Raw genomic sequence first — 16,032 nt, 5'->3', positions numbered from 1 at the left:
CAGAGCTAACTCCTGTCTCTGTGCTCAGAGTCACTCCTGGTGGGCCTCAGGGGACACTATGGGATGCTGAGACTAGAACCTTGGGTCAGCCGAGTGCAAGGCAAGCGTCCTCCCCGCTGTGTGGTCACTGTGGCCCTTCTCTTCTAGGTGTCAAAAGGGTCACGTGTCTCCTCCGTCCTGCAGCTTGGCCTTGCTGAGTCGCCTGTCGGGGCCCAAGATGTGCGGCCGGTTGGTGGAGGAACAAGGCCCCTTTTCGTACGGAGGAGGCCCCCCAGGGCCAGGCCAGGTTGAGCCGGGCTGGAGGGGAACCCTGGGGTCCCGCCCTCTGACCGCCTCTGCCTGGTCCCCAGGGCCTGCCTGCCACACGTGCCAGTCACCACATTCTTCAAGAATTGCCTATTCGACCTGTGCAACTTCCAAGGCATGCAGCAGATGCTGTGTACACACCTGGCGGCCCTGACGGAGACCTGCCAGGAGGCCGGCCTCGCCGTGAAGCCTTGGAGGGGGCCCGAGTTCTGCCGTGAGTGTGCCCTGCCCTGCTTTCCATCCAGGCTCTAGGGCTCCCCCAGGATAAGGTCACGTGGGCCTGACTCCCCTGGGGCCTGCAGCATTCCCCTGGGAATCTTGGTTTCCAAGCCCCCAGCCTCTTTCTTCTCTCCGCCACCGTGTGAAGGGGTGGGCGGCTATGGCCTTCTCCCCGCCCCCCACTTCCTCCATCACCCCCTTCTTCCAGCTCTGGGCTGCCCCGAGTTCAGCAAGTACACCCTGTGCGGCAAGTCATGCCCCAGCTTCTGCCACTCCAACCTCTCGGGTGTAAACTGCCGGGACCGCTGCACCGAGGGCTGCCAGTGTGAGCCGGGCTATGAGCTCAGCGGCCTCCAGTGCGTGCACTCCGGCCAGTGCGGGTGTATGGACCCCACCCGGGGCTACTTCAGGGTGAGTGGCAGCCAAGCCCCCTTGCATGTTCCTGCCTGCAGGGAGCGCCGTGGAGCGAGACAGAGCAGGGGGTGGGGGTGGGGAGGTGGGGGTGATACCGGACTGAGGTTCGAGTGATCATTTCCTTGTCTCCTTTATTGGGGTGTGGGGGGGCCACACCTGGCGGTGCTCAGGGCTTCCTCCTGGCTTTGCCTGCAGGGATCACATTCTATCACTCTGGTCCCTAAACATTTTTTTTTTTGGTTTTAGTTTGGGAGTCACTTCTGGCGGTGCTCAAAACTTATTCCTGGCTTTGTGCTTGGGGATGGGGTTCAGGGGACTGTGGGGTGCGGGGGCTGGAACCTGGGCTAGCGGCGTGTAAAGCGGGCACCCAGATCCCAGGGGTTCCTGGGGATACCAGGGTGGGAAAGCCAGTCGATCCAGAGTCTGCTGCTCCACCTGGGGTCTTGGAGGTCTCCGGGGGTCCGAGCTGGGAGTCGCCCTCTCCCCTTTCTCCGACCTACAGGTAGGGGAGCAGTGGTACAAGCCCGGCTGCAGACAGTTGTGTGTGTGCGAGGCCAAGGAAGACATCCGCTGCTTCCCAGCGCAGTGCTCGGAGCACGAAGTCTGCAACCTGCAGCAGGGCGAGTACGGCTGCCACCCCCAAGGTGAGCAGGCTGGGCGTGGCCTGTCCAGGACCCCCGGGAGGGGGTTGTCGGGCCTGGGTGTGGCCTCGGTGCTCAGCATGAGTGGGTCTCGCCTCCTCCCGCAGGGTATGGCGTCTGCACCATCTCTGGAGACTCCCATATCCAGACGTTTGATGGGGCCCTGAGCCACTTCTTGGGCACCTGCACCTACGTGCTCACCAAGCCTTGCAGTGCCAGGGTCTTCGAGAGCCACTTTGTCGTGAGCGCCTCCAGCGAGTTCCGCTTGGGGAACCAGGACACCACGTTCGTCAGCGCCGTGCACGTGGAAGTCTACAAGGTCAAGATCTCGATGCTCAAAGGCTCCAGGCTCATGGTGCGTGTGCGCGCGCGCTCCCCTGCGCGCGCACTTTCTCTGTCTGTGCTCCCCTACTCACGAACTCCTCTGTGCGTGTGCTCGTTCTCCTGTGCATATGAGCCCTTCCCCGGCACTTGCTCCCTGTCCCTGCTCACGCGCTCGCTGCCTTGTGCGCGTGCTCCCTTCCCCTGTGCACATGCTCCCTTCCCCTGAGCACGTGCTCCCTGCCCTGCACACGTGCTCCCTCCCCCTGCACGTGCTGGCTCCCTGCGCGCACTCCTCTGCGTGTGCTCGCTGCACTGCGTGCGCGTGCCACCCTATCCGGCTTCCAGGCAGATCCAGTCCCCCAGATTCCTAAAGCTCCCCCCACCCGCTCCGGGCCCCTGGGTTTGCGCGGTGCCCAGGCTGGCCCTCAGCGGCGTCCTCCGCCTCCAGCTGGACGGCCACCGGGTGCTGCCGCCCCTCGGGCTGCTCCAGGGTCGCCTGCTCGTGCGACTCAGCGGCGTCTTCCTGCGCCTGTCCACCGACTTTGGGCTCCAGGTGCGCTACGACGGGAACCACCTGGTGGAGGTGAAGGTGCCCTCGACCTACGCGCACCGTCTCTGCGGGCTGTGCGGTAAGAGCCCTGTCCCCCTGCCGACTGTGGGGATCCCAGGGCTGGCGGGCATCCTGCTGGGGGGGGGGGCTAGGGGCAGAGTGGAGGGTGGGGGTGGGTAGGGGTGCAGCTGCTGGGGCCTCCCTTGAGCCTCTCCGCCCCCGCAGGGAACTATAACAACGAGGTTCTGGATGACAACGAGCTCGCTGACTGGGACCACCCCTGGAAGATCCAGGAGGCCTCTGAAGCTGGGTGAGCCGAGGGGGAGGCCGGGGGAGTGGGTCCTGAGCGATGGCGGACAAACGGCATCCGGAGTGGATGGAATGTGACATCAGAGGCCGGAGCATGCTGGAGGTCTGGGTTCCATCCCTGGCCCCGCCCACAATGGTCTCCCTCAGCACCCGGCACAGAGCAGCGCCTCCTGCCGCCGCAAATGCAGGAAAAGGAAAACCAGAGAAGGCGCTGGGCCTGGTGTCCACACTGCGGTGTGATCAGCTGGGTGATCGTCCTTTTAGAGGGACCCCCCCTTCCTGCCCTGCAGCTCCGGTTGTGTCTGCTGCTGTCCTCGGGACCCCCCATTTCTCTGCACTCTGGACCCCACTCCGAGACGTTAGTTTCCTCCTGACCAAGCTCGGGATTTCCCTTCTCTCCCTCCAGCTGCTACACCACCATCAAGTCGCAGAGTTGCATGGAGAAAGAGAATTTAGAACCCTGGGAAAAGAACTGTGCCATCCTACTGAACCCCCAAGGTGCATGCTCTGTGCCCCTGGGGGCCTCTCCTGGCCAGAGGAAGGAGGCAGAACAGCAGGAGGGGGGTCGGCTGTGGGAGAAGCAGCGCCAGGCCTCAGGGGAGCACTGATGTACCAGAGTGTCTCCAGCAGTCAGTGCTAAAGAACTACAGCTTTAAAAATAAATGAAGGGGGGGGGGGGGGCTGGAGCAATAGCACAGCGGGTAGGGTGTTTTCCTTGCATGCAGCCAACCCGGGTTCGATTCCCAGCGTCCCATATGGTCCCCTGCACTGCCAGGAGTAATTCCTGAGTACAGAGCCAGGAGTAACCCCTATGCATCGCTGGGTGTGACCCAAAAAAAGCAAAAAAAAATTAAATAAATGAAGGGACTGGAGCCATAGCACAGCAGGTAGGGCGTTTGCCTTTCACGCGGCCGACCCGGGTTCAATCCCATATGGTCCCCTGAGCACTGCCAGGAGTAATTTCTGAGTGCAGAGCCAGGAGTAAACCCCGTGCATCATAGGGTGTGACCTAAAAAGCACTGTAGTACTGTCCTCCTGTTGTTCATCAATTTGCTCGAGCTGGCACCAGTAACGTCTCCAATTGTGAAATTTCTTGTTATAGTTTTTGGCATATCGAATACGCCATGGGGAGCTTGCCAGGCTCTGCCGTGAAGGCAGGATACTCTTGGTAGCTTGCCGGGCTCTCTGAGAGGGACAAAGGAATCGAACCCGGGTTGACCGCGTGCAAGGCAAATACCCTGCCCGCTGTGCTATTGCTCCAGCCCAATAAATAAATAAAAATAAAGAGGGGCCGGAGTGATAGTACAGGGGGTAAGGCGTATGCCTTGCACATACTGTTGACACGGGTTCGATCCCCGGCATCCCATATGGTCCCCCAAGCACTGCCGGGAGTGATTCATGAGTATAGAACCAGGAGGAACCCCTGAGCATCGCCGGATGTGACCCCAAAAGCAAAATAAATAAACAAAGAAATAATTTTTTTTTTTGCTTTTTGGGTCACACCCGGCAATGCTTAGGGGTTACTCCTGGCTCATGCACTCAGGAATTACTCCTGGCGGTGCTCGGGGGGACCATATGGGATGCTGGAAATTGAACACGTGTCAGCCATGTTGGCTGCGTGCAAGGCAAACGCCCTACCCACTGTGCTATCACTCCAGCCCCCGAAGAAATAAATTTTAAGGAAGAAATAAAAAATACCTGGTTTTGGGACCGAGAGATAGGCAGCATTTGGGGTGCATGTTTGTGGGTTGGGCCCTAGCATTGCATTGCAACCTGGTTGACCAGGAATTGCGGGGGGGGGGGGGGGGGGAGGGGCAGCCCTGGGCCTCCTGAGCACTATTGAGGAGCACCTCCCTTTTTTTAAATAGAGGTTTTGCTCTCGAGTTTCTTGCCCCACTTTCCCAGGAGGTTCTGCCCCCTTCTCAAACTTTCCTCTTCCGTTTCCTCCTCCAGGACCCTTCTCACCGTGCCACCAGGTGGTGTCCCCGAAGGCCAGCTTCTTCAACTGTGCGACAAGCCAGTGTGGAAGCAAAGGCAGCCCCCTGGCATTGTGCCGCTCCCTGCAGGCCTATGCCACTCTTTGTGCTTCGGCTGGCCAGGTCCTGACCTGGAGGAATAGCTCGGCCTGCCGTGAGTGGCCCCTGCGTCCCCCAGAACCCTCTGCCCCTCTCTGTGCTCCCGTCTCTCAGCCCCCAACCTCAGCTTGCCTCCCGGCCTGGGAGCCTCCATCAGATTCTTCCCTCACCCCCCACCCCAGAGCTTCACCCCGTGTGCTGATTGCCCCCATTTCTCCTCTTTCTGGGCCCAGGCTGTCCCTATTTTTCTGCTTTTCTTTTTTCCTTTGGTTTCTGGGCTACACTGGGCACTGCTCAGGGGTTACTCCTGGCGGTGCTCAGGGGACCCTATATGGTGTCAGGGATCAAACCTGGGTCAGCTGCATTCAAGGGTAGCACCTTACCTGCTCTTCTGTCTCTCCAGCCCCATCTTCTCCCTCCCTTCCTCCCTCTCTCTTTCACTCTCTTTTCTTCCTTCCTTCCTTTCTTTCTTCCTTTCTTTCTTTTTCTCTTCCTTCTTTCCTTCCTTTTTCTTTCTTTCTTTTTTTCTGCTTTTTGGGTCACACCTGGCGATGCTCAGGGGTTACTCCTGGCTCTGCACTCGGGAATTACTCCTGGCGGTGCTCGGGGGACCATATGGGATGCTGGGAATCAAACCCAGGTCAGCCGCGTGCAAGGCAAATGCCCTACCCGCTGTGCTATTGCTCCAGCCCCTCCTTCTGTTTTTTTTTCTTTCTTTTCTTTTTTCCTTCACACACGCCAGGTAGTGTCCCTGAGCCTTCCCGTCCCCTGTCCTGGGTCTCAGTTTGCATCGGACCCACCTTCACTGCTCCGTGACGGTCCCTCACGAGGGTCCTCTGAGCATCCCCTGTGCACCCAGTTAGAGTCCTGGTCCAATGGCTTAGATGCCCACATCCTTTGCTGCCCAGGGGCTTGGGTGGACCCCACAGGCGACCTTGACCGGCCCTGGACCTTCCAAATGCTAGTTTCTTCTTAGCCCTGCGGTGCCCGTCGGGCAGCAGATACACCCCCTGCGCCAACCCCTGCCCGGCCACCTGCCTCGACATGTTCTCCCCGACGGACTGCAACCCCGCACTGCCCTGTACCGAGGGCTGTGAGTGCCAGAAAGGCTACATCCTGAGCGGCACCTCCTGTGTGCCCCTCAGCCAGTGCGGCTGCGCCCAGGGGCCAGACTCCTACCATGCGGTGAGAGGGGTGGCGGGGGGGGGGGGGGTCTGGCGGGGGGCAGGCAGCTGGAGAGAGGGAAGCAGCCTTGGGAGGAGGCGGGGGAGTGGGGGCGGGACTCGGAGCTGCCCCACTGATGCCTGCGCTCCGCAGGTCGGGGAAAGCTGGTACTCGGATGAGACATGCTCCAAGTTCTGTTCCTGTTCCGCATCCAACAATGCATCTTGCCACCAGGCCTCCTGCGGCCGGAACCAGCAGTGCTGGGCCCTGGACGGGCTCACTCGCTGCCGGAACTCATGTAGGAGGCTCGGGGCTACAGTCATCCCCCCAGTCTCCCTCTCCGCCCCCCCCCCCCATCATTAGTGCCCCCCCCCCCGCGAGATGCTTCCAGACCAGGGGCAGTTGTCACAGCTGTGGGGAAGGGCTACTGCTTTTTTTTGTTTTTGGGCCACACCTGGCAATGCTCAGGGGTTACTGCAGGCTCTGCGTTCACCCCCAATGGTACTTGGGGGACCATATGGGATCGAACCCAAGTCGGCCTCTTGCAAGGCAAGCGCCCTACCTGCTGGACTATCGCTTCGGTCCCGGGGGGCTTCTTCTTGGGATGTATTTATCTCTCCTGTAGCAACCTAGAACTTAGAGGGGGACTTTGCTTCCCTGGCTGAAGCGTCCCCATTCCTCCCCCGAGCCTGCCCTGCTTTCGCCGCATCTTCCCTGGAAGTGGGTAGGTAGAGAGCGGCTGGGTGCGGCAGGTGGGACGGCTCCCCAGTGCCTCCCCCCACCCTGCTTTCCTTCCAGACGTGGGCGTATGTAGCAGCGTCCTGGAAGAGCACTACTACTACGTGAGTTTTGACGGCACCCGACACGCACTGGGCGGCAACTGCTCCTATATCCTGGCCATGAGCTGCCACTACACGGCCAACATGCCTTTCTTCAAGATTACGAGCCAGAACGGGCCACTGGAGGGCGCCGCCTGCGCCTTCATCCAGCAAATCATGGTGCAGGCCTTTGACCTCCAGATCACGATGCAGAAGAACCACCGGGTGCTGGTGTGTTGGGCACCGCGCCCGGAGGGGTGGGGCGGAAGCGGGGCCACCGCCCATCACAGACCGCCCACCTCCCCCCAGATCAACGACACGCAGGTGCAGCTCCCCTACAAAGACCAAGGCGTCCGATTGGAAGGCGAGTTCCCCAAGCAAAGATTCAGCGTCATAGCCACTAACGACAGCACCCAGCTGACGCTCCCCATCGGACTGATCGTGAACTTCAAGTCCGACGGCAGCTACTTGCAGATCCAAGTACCTGGAGCCTATTACAAGAAAGTAAGCCCTCAGGGAATCCACCCCCAGGGGTCCCCCACCTAGGGGCAGGTGGCGACAGAACTTATCTTCCTCCTCATTGCAGGGGGTGGGGGACCCACCTCTCTGCACGTCACAGTGCCCCCTGCCCCCAGGTCTGCGGCATCTGCGGGAATTATAACGGGGAGCAGGAGGATGAACTGCTGATGCCCAGTGATGAGCTCGCTCAGAACGATGCGGAATTTGTCACCAGTTGGCAAGATAAGGAGTTCAGCCTGAAGTAATGGTCCCCAAGTCGCCACTTTTGATCCTGAGTGGGGATTTTCTACTATGGCTAGATTCTCTACTATGCTTTTCGGGGGACAGTTTGGGGGTGGGGGTGCTTTGGGTTCTAGACTGAGCTTGAGAAAGGACTTCCTGTCCAGGGCTGGAGAGACACAGACCTCCTCTGGCTTGGGTGGAAGTGTCGTGAACAGGGGGCTCACAGTCGACCCCCAACACCACATAGGGTCCCTTGAGCACTGCTAGGAGTAGCCCCTGAGTACCACTGAACATGGTTAAAAAAACATAAGAAGGAAAGGAAGTTTCTACAGAAGTTGCCGCAGGTTGGCTGGGGCTCAGGCAGGTTCTAGCTGAAGCCAAGAATGGGGTGTTCGGAGTCATCTAGAGGGCCCCCCCATCATGGGACAGCCCAGCGGGGCTGCGGCTGTCCAGGTGAGGACCCCTTTCTCCTTCCAGTTGCCCATCAAATGCCCAGAAGGCGCAGGAGGAAACGACGCTGCAGCCCGAGACCAGCTGCTGGCAGGCTGACCTGTCCAGGGCCCAGGAGCAGTGCCAGGCGGCCTTCCAGACTCCGGCCTGGGTCAACTGCTCCATCCACATGAGTCTCGAGCCTTACCTGCTGCACTGCGTCCACAGCCTCTGCCGGTTCGGAGGCCTGAATCAGGCCCTCTGTGAGTCTCTGCAGGCCTTTGAGGCCGCCTGCCAGGCACAGGGGCTCAAGCCCCACACCTGGAGGAACAGCAGCTTCTGCCGTGAGTGTCCCGCTTGCCCGCTGTCCCTCTGGGGCAGTCTGGGAAGCTCACTGGGGCCTCTGGGCCTGTGTCCAACCGTGTCAGGGCCACGCCCAGCAGAGTTCTGGGTTCTGGCCTGTCCTCGGGCTCTGTGCCTAGGGGTGGTTCCTGTGGTGCTCAGGGGACCATGTGGTGCCAGGGACCCAACCCAGGCCTCCCACATGCACGGCCCATTGTGTGATCTAGGGCTCACCATGGGGGGTCTTTCTCAGAACCTCTTGTTTTTGGTTGTCTGATGTGTTGTTTGTTTGGGAACCATGCCCAGTGATGCTGGGGGCTGGCTCCTGGTGCTGCACTCAGGGATCGCTTTTGAAAGGACTCGGGGGGACCCTGTGCAGTGCTGGGGATCGAACCTGGGTTGGCCATGGGCAAGACAAGTGCCCTTTCGGCTGTCCTCTCTCTCTGGCCTGTTCTCTTTGTCTTCCTACCTGGAAGCATTTTCTGGTTGTTCGCAACCTCTGCGGCTCTTCTGAGCCCTCCTGTTTTCTCGCTGCCCCCACCTCTGTGTCCTGCACTGAGCCAGGGCCTGGGTGGGTGGAGAGTTTCTTCCCCCTTTCTGGGCCCAGAAACCTGGCCCATAGCTTCGACTCAGTAAACGTTTGGCCAAAGGAGCAGGCGGGAGGGTCCTGTTGGCCACATCCATCCCTAGTCTGGATTCTCCAGTCCCTGCCCCACTTTAGAAAGAAAGTCCTCCTGGGGCCGGAAAGACAGCACAGTGGGTAGAGCGTTTGCCTTGCATGCGACCCGAGCCGGGTTTAGTCCCCGGCATCCCAAATGGTCTCCTGAGCATCTCCAGGAGCGATTCCTGAGTGCAGAGCCAGGAGTAACCCCTGAGCATCGCCAGGTGTGGTGCCCCCTCCCCCAATAAACACAAAAAGGAAATAGCCCGTCTGCTGCTGTCTCCTTACTCCCTCTCCCCTCGTCCCCCCAGCTCTGGAGTGTCCCGCCCACAGCTCCTACACCACGTGCATGGAGCCCTGCGTGCCGGCATGTGGGAAGTCCAAGTGTACAACACAGCCTCAGCCCGGGGCCAGCTGCCGGGAGGGCTGCATGTGCCAACCCGGTTTCCTGCTCAGCAAGAAACTGTGTGTTCCTGAGAGTCACTGTAGCTGCACGAACCCAGAGGGCAGGCATCTACCAGTGAGTGGAGCCCACATGTGAGGATGAGGGGTCCTCCAGCCCACCCTGAGGTGTAGTGTAGGCTGGGTAGTCTCCCTGAATTGGGGGTGAGTGGTTGATTTCAGATCCTGAGTCCCTAATAGCCCAGGGGCACGGCAGGGTTTGGCAGCAGGAGCTGAGCCCTGGTTTGACCTGAGTGGAGCCCTCAAGGCCCCAGGGGCCTCTGTCACCCCTGTTTCTTCCTCTGGAGGCTGAGTCCCCTTTCTCCCAGGACGGCCTCGGTCAGTGGAAGGGATGAAGGTGTTTGTCTCACTTGTGGCCCGCCCTGGTTGGGTCCCCCGGCACCACAGGGAGTGACCTCCAGGCACCTAAACAAAATAAAATGGGGGAGGGGTGGAGAGAGAGGACAGCAGGCAGGGTGCCAGTCTGGCACGCAGTGGACCCAAGCCCCATTCCTCACAGGGTTCCTTCCCCCAGCACCCCAGGAATGACCAGAGTACAGAGCCAGGAGTAAACCCTCAGCACCACCGTGTGTGGCCCCCAATCCAGACCGGAACCCCATGGGCCCGAGGGGCTGCCCCAGGTGGACGAGCACAGGTGTCCCATCACTGCCCCTAAGCCGAACCTTGAAGCCAGTGGGACGGTCCAGGCGAGGCTGCGGGTGCCGGATGCCGGGGAGAGTCGCCCCTCGTGCCGCCTCAGCTGTGTCCCTTTCCTGCAGGGTGGGCAGATGTGGGTGTCCAAGGACTGTGCCCAAAGCTGCATGTGCACCGCGGGGACCCTCCACTGCGAGCCCTTCTCGTGCCCGTTTGGCTCCCACTGCCAGGCCGTCCCCCAGGAAGGAGGCAGCTGCAAGCCGGACCGTAAGGGATACGCCACGCCCCAAGGCCTGTGCCCGCTCTCGCTCTCTGAGCCAGTCTCGGCCGCCCCCTCAAGGGCCAGAGCTGGGGGATCAGAGGAGCACCCCTACACTTTTCACTTGGGGCGAGGAAGCGGCCGAGCTCACCCAGGGCTAGCAGGAGAGTGTAAGGGGACTGGGGAGCACCAGGCCCCTCATCTCAGTGCCCCCCCCCTCCCTGCAGAGTTGCAGCAGTGCTCGGTGTTCGGGGACTCCCATTACCTGACATTCGATGGTCTCCTCTACACCTTCCCTGGCCGCATGACCTACACCCTCCTCAGGACGGTCAGCAATCTGCCCCGCGGCCTGGAACCCCTAGTGGTGGAGGGGCGGAACCATGCAGAACCGAGGAACGTGCACACCCTGCAGGAAGTGACCGTTCGCATCCACGACTACGTCATCCAGATGCAGAGCAACCTGCAGCTGGTGGTATGCACAGGCCGCACACTCGGGGGTCCCGGGAATGCCACTGCAGGAGTCAGGTCCAGGCACCCTGCACCCCAGGGACCGGTGGGTGGGGGTCATTCAGGCGCTGAAGGGGGTGCAGGGGGTGGGCAGGAGTAGCGCCTGTGACATGTGGGTGTAGGGGGACACGGGCCGGGCACTGGGGGGCTTCTGCAGGGCAGCGTGGGGAAAGTGCTGGACGTCTCATCCCAAGACCCAGGCGGGTGGGGGCCCCGCCGGCCACTGGCCGCCTCCTGGCAGCTCCCACATCTCCCTCTAGGTGAACAATCAAAGGATGACCGTCCCCTTCAAGCCCAGCAAGTACCTGCAGGTCAGCATGCGGGGCCACCGCATGTACCTGGTCACCAGCTTTGAGCTGATGGTCAGCTTCGACGGGAAAGACAACGCAGGTGGGCGGAGCGGCGATGCTGGGAGAGCCCCGCAGCCCCGGGCTCCTGGAGGCGACGCTCACGGGGCCACCCCCTCCCGCAGTCATCTCCCTGCCCACCACGTACCAGGACCTGGTGCAGGGTCTGTGCGGCAACTTCGACAAGGACAAGTGGAACGACTTCACCACCCCCAACGGCACCCAGGTGCAGGACGCCAATGTCTTCGGCAGCAGTTGGGAGGTGAAGATGAGCCCCGGAGGGCTGCGTCGCCTGCCCAGGTGTGCCCCCCGCACTCCAAGCAGCCCCTCCATCGCCCCCTCGCCTCTCAGTGAGCCCCCTGTACCCCTCTTTCCGCTGGCCCTGGTCCTCAGCCCTGGCCTGTCTCTGCAGGGCCATCAGGAAGGAGGAGGAGGAGGGCCCGGCTCTGTGCCACGGGGACCAGGGGGCGCTCACCAACGGCTCCCACGCCTGCGGTGTGCTGCTCGACCCCCAGGGGCCATTTGCCGCCTGTCACCGTGTCGTGGCCCCAGAGCCCTTCCAGGAGTGAGTCTGGGCCACCCCAGGGAGGCCTTTCTCTAGCCCCTGCCACTGGGGTCAGGCCGCTGCTCTCCGCCTGTGGTGCCCCCACCCCCCCCAATCCCTGCATCCCATGACACCCTACTTTTCATATGTATTCCCAAGCACACCCGCATACCTCCCCCACACAACCATATATCTCTCCGACACCCCCATGCCCGCACAGGCAACCACACCCCAACCAGACACGCCACACACCTGTACATGCCTGCACCCAGACACCCACAGAACTCACGGCCCCAGTTACCTCCTCACCAGATACCCACACACACCCCCACAGACACCCCAAACACCCCTATACTGCAGGCACCGCCACACTCCAGACCCCCCACAGGCCCCCACAGATACCCCCACAGACACCTCGAACACCCCTATATACCATGGACACCACCACACCCCAGACCCCCACAGACATCCGAAACACCCCTATACCATGGACACCGCCACACTCCAGACCTGCCACAGGCCCCCCCACAGACACCCTGAACACCCCTATACCGCGTACACTGCCACACTCCAGGTCCCCACAGACAGCCCCACAGACACCCCACACACCCAAGCACCCAAACACCCCTATATCAGACACCGCTAAACTCCAGACCCCCACAGAGACCCCACAGACACTCCTGCAGACACCCTGAACACCCAAACACCCCTTTACCATGGATACCGCCACACTCCAGAACCCCACAGAACCCTAGACTCCAAAGACATCTCCCACAGTCACCCACACCCCGCATTCACCCCACATGCTCCATGTCCCACACTCCTCGCACCCCTATATTCACATGTCCACAGACATCCCCTAAACCCCGCAAACACCCGCTCCCGTCCCCAAAATCACAGCCCTCACCTGTAGATACCCCCTGACAGCCCTGTGCCCCTTAGGCACTGCGCGCTGGCCCTGTGTGCCCGCCGAGACCCGGGGCTGCGTGAGGAGCTCCGCTGCCGGCTCCTGGGCGGCTACGCCAGCACCTGCCAGGAGGCAGGCAGCACCCTGGGCGGCTGGCGGGAGCACACACGCTGCGGTGAGGCTCCAGCCCCGCCCCCACCACCCTGTGCCCCTTGGGCTCTTCCTGGCCCCCCATCCACACCCCAAGCCCAAGGAACCGGGTGTGGCCAGAGTGATATCGCAGTGGGGAGGGTGTTTGCTGGCATGCGACCCACCCAGGCACGATCCCTGGCACCCCATAGGGTCCCCCGAGCCCACCTGAGCACAGAGCCAGGAGTGTTCCCTGAGCACTGCCATGTGTGCCCCCCCAATAAAGAAGGTCTCCTGGCTGCCTCCTGCCCTGGGTTGGGGTGACCTACTTGGTCCACCCGCCCCACTCACCCAGGCTCCCCCCACAGCTCTGGCCTGTCCAGCCAACACTGTCTACCGGAGCTGCATGAGCCCCTGCCCGGCTTCCTGTGCCAGCCTGACGGCCCCCAGGACGTGCACGGGCCCGTGTGTGGAGGGCTGCGCCAGCCTGCCCGGCTACGCATACAGTGGGGCCCAGAGCCTGCCTCGAAGCCGCTGCGGCTGCACCAGGGACGGCCGCTACTTCCAGGTCCGGACTGAGAAGCCCCCGGGCGGGGGCGGGGGGCGGCAGGGCAGTCCCAGGGAGCACCCTCCTCCTGGTCCGTCGCCCTCTCTAGCAGGGTGAGAGTGTCGTGAGCGAGGACTGCTCCCAGCGCTGCACCTGCGCCCGCCCGGGGCTCCTGCTCTGCCGGCCCCTGCGCTGCGGCCCGGGCGAGACCTGCACACTGGGCAACCTCACCCGGGGCTGCTTCCGGGGTGAGCCCCCCCCACTGCAGGGAGAGCACCCCGGAGCCCGCCCCCTCCTCCCCTGGCCCAGAACACTCGCTGAGCCCACTCCTCTCCCTGCTGTGGATGGTTCAGACTGGGTCGGCCCCAGGGTCCGGGGGAGAGGGGGCCCTGAGCCCAGTTTCCAGAATCCTCTCTGCCCCCCAAACCCACACTCAGCTGGGAGATGCAAGCGACTTTCCCAGCACCAGGGAGAAAGGCAGACAGGGGTCCCTGGCCAGTTGCAGTCCCCCGACCTGCTCTTCCCCAGGGTCTGTGCGCCCCACCCAACCCCCTTCCATTCTTCCAGAGAGCCCGTGTCTGCAGAACCCCTGTCAGAACGATGGGCGGTGTCTGGAGCGGGGAAACCGCTTTGTCTGCGAGTGTGAACCGGGCTATGGGGGAGACCTCTGCTCGGAGCCTGGGGACAGGCCACACCCCCCAGAGCCAGGTGAGGACACACCTGGTCCCCTTATCACCTTCCCACACCTGTCGCTCATAACAGGAGTGAGGTGGAGGTGGGATCTGGAACCTTGTCTTAAACCGCCCCTGCCCCACCCTCAGCACCCCAGTCTCGTGGGGCCCCCGTTCCTGCTGCTCCCAGTCCCCAACTCCCTGCTCTGGGCCAGGGGCTCCCTCTCCACCTTTTATCTTTTTCTTTGGATTGGGGTGGGCGTGTTCTGGCACCCGAGTCGAGTTGCACTTCCCAAGGCCAGAGGGAGCCCCAAACCTGTATTTATTGTTCCGTTTGTTTGGGGGTCACACCCAGCAGTGCTTAGGGCGTATTCCTGGCTCTCTGCTCAGGGATCTCTCCTGGTGGGGCTCAGGGGGTCATATGTGGTTCTGGGATCAAACTTAGGTCGGCCACGTGCAAGGAAAGCGCCCTCCCTGTTGTACTATTGTTCCAACCCTGAGATACGCATTTTTATTAGTGTTTTATTATGGGGTGGGGGGGGGTGGGCCATACCACACCGGTGGTGCTCAGGGCTTACTCCTGGCTCTACTTAGATTTGAACCTGGTAAGGGAGGCTATAGGCATCACCAGGAGCAGACCGGGGTCTGCTGTACGCGGACGAAAAGCCAAGGTACTATCTCCAGCTCAAGAACTGCATCTGAGCCAGCTCCCCAGTTGGTTAAAATGCAGAGAGGAGTTTCACGGTTCCTGGGAGAAGCCCTGGACCGGCTGGAGAGCTAGGCCCGAGGTCAGGCTCTCGCCTTGCAGAGGTGACCCAGGTTGGATTCCTGACACCACATATGGTCCCCTGAGCATCACAAGGGGTGAGCCCTGAGCACAGAGCCTGGCATTTCGGGGCACACAGACCCTTGGGTGGCAACTGAGGGTGTGGTGTGTCTGCTCTCACCGCTTCCTATACCACGGCTGCACCCCAGACATGTCTAACTTCGTGCCCATGGGGCTGGGAACGCTGGTGCTGATGACTGCGTTGGTGCTGGCCCAGCTGTGTATCTCCAGCATGAGGAGGAAGAGGATGCAGTGAGCCTTGCAGGAAGGGGGTGGGGGGACCCTGGGACCAGCTCCCCAGTCTGCCCTGGCGGGGCTATTGCCATACCTCCAGGCCGGGGCTGCGCGTGCTGACTCAAGTTCCCTGCTTTGTCCCCAGGTATTGGTTCCGGGTGAGCCCTCGCGCAGTTCTCAACGGGTCTCCAAAAAGGCATCGAGAAAATAAAAGTTATTTTTGAGATGTGTGAGGGTGGTGGAATAGCCCGAGAGGGAGATGGTCGCGGACGGCGAACAGGACCTGGGGCAGGTCCTTGAGGAAGCCTCGGAGACTCTGAGTGACCCTCCAGGCAGCCAGGGAAAGGTGAGGGGAATCCGGGGTCTCCCCAGACACTAGCTCTGGGCAGTGGCTGAGGAGGGCGAGGTGACCTCTGCAGAGGTGAGTGGGCCCGGCCCCTGTGGGGAACACTTGTCTCCTGTGCTGACCCGTGCCGACAGGGACACCCACACCTCACCTGGAAGCCAACGGGGGGTACAGCTCATCTGCAGCTCAGGCTGGACAGTCCTCAGGAGCCCGGGGGCGGGGGCTTCCTGTGGTTTCTGTGTTCTACGGGGTGGGGTGTGGGGGTGGCAGGGATGTGACTCATGGCTCAAGGGTCCCCAGGCCCCTTCTGGTGATTCTTAACCCACCAGGCTGGTGTCTCAATGCGAGAACCCGAAGATGTGTTGCCGAAGCCTGCGGAACTGAGGGATGGAGCCCAGGCCACCTCCGAGGGTCCCAGCAGGGCTCGGGGAAGCCTAGGGGGTTCCGGGAATGAAACTGGGGGCCCCTCATTGCTCTGTGCTGGCTTCGCCCTCTTGCTGGGTTTCTAAGGAAAGGAGAGTGGCCAGCTGGGAGAGCCAGGACAGGAGACAGTGGATTCCAGAAAGGCCTCCGGAGCTGCTGCTCCTCCAGCTCAGCTTCCTTAAACGTGACCCGGCTTGGGTGGGA

The 16,032-nt window shown here is 61.7% G+C and overlaps 1 protein-coding gene across 1 annotated transcript in view; it reads left to right on the top strand.

Moving 5' to 3' along the window:
* ZAN (zonadhesin) overlaps positions 1-15,283 on the top strand; it is a 36,142-nt gene extending 20,859 nt beyond the window's left edge. Inside the window, exons 20-46 of the mRNA XM_056128305.1 lie at positions 106-255; positions 351-520; positions 734-936; positions 1,442-1,583; positions 1,688-1,935; positions 2,353-2,533; positions 2,680-2,764; positions 3,170-3,261; positions 4,717-4,893; positions 5,815-6,023; positions 6,156-6,300; positions 6,801-7,051; positions 7,130-7,324; positions 7,456-7,580; positions 8,039-8,334; positions 9,305-9,513; positions 10,214-10,355; positions 10,575-10,819; positions 11,115-11,244; positions 11,327-11,501; positions 11,614-11,766; positions 12,688-12,827; positions 13,150-13,349; positions 13,438-13,576; positions 13,896-14,036; positions 14,975-15,077; positions 15,205-15,283. Coding sequence (XP_055984280.1) covers positions 106-255; positions 351-520; positions 734-936; positions 1,442-1,583; positions 1,688-1,935; positions 2,353-2,533; positions 2,680-2,764; positions 3,170-3,261; positions 4,717-4,893; positions 5,815-6,023; positions 6,156-6,300; positions 6,801-7,051; positions 7,130-7,324; positions 7,456-7,580; positions 8,039-8,334; positions 9,305-9,513; positions 10,214-10,355; positions 10,575-10,819; positions 11,115-11,244; positions 11,327-11,501; positions 11,614-11,766; positions 12,688-12,827; positions 13,150-13,349; positions 13,438-13,576; positions 13,896-14,036; positions 14,975-15,077; positions 15,205-15,283 — 4,525 coding nt within the window. The remainder of the gene's footprint in view (positions 1-105; positions 256-350; positions 521-733; positions 937-1,441; positions 1,584-1,687; positions 1,936-2,352; positions 2,534-2,679; positions 2,765-3,169; positions 3,262-4,716; positions 4,894-5,814; positions 6,024-6,155; positions 6,301-6,800; positions 7,052-7,129; positions 7,325-7,455; positions 7,581-8,038; positions 8,335-9,304; positions 9,514-10,213; positions 10,356-10,574; positions 10,820-11,114; positions 11,245-11,326; positions 11,502-11,613; positions 11,767-12,687; positions 12,828-13,149; positions 13,350-13,437; positions 13,577-13,895; positions 14,037-14,974; positions 15,078-15,204) is intronic.
* Positions 15,284-16,032: the final 749 nt, after the last annotated feature.

This window comes from Sorex fumeus, unplaced genomic scaffold, assembly GCF_029834395.1.
Source record: "Sorex fumeus unplaced genomic scaffold, SorFum_2.1 ptg000064l, whole genome shotgun sequence".
Lineage (NCBI taxonomy): Eukaryota > Metazoa > Chordata > Mammalia > Eulipotyphla > Soricidae > Sorex > Sorex fumeus.
This window is presented reverse-complemented; position numbering and strand designations above follow the sequence as displayed.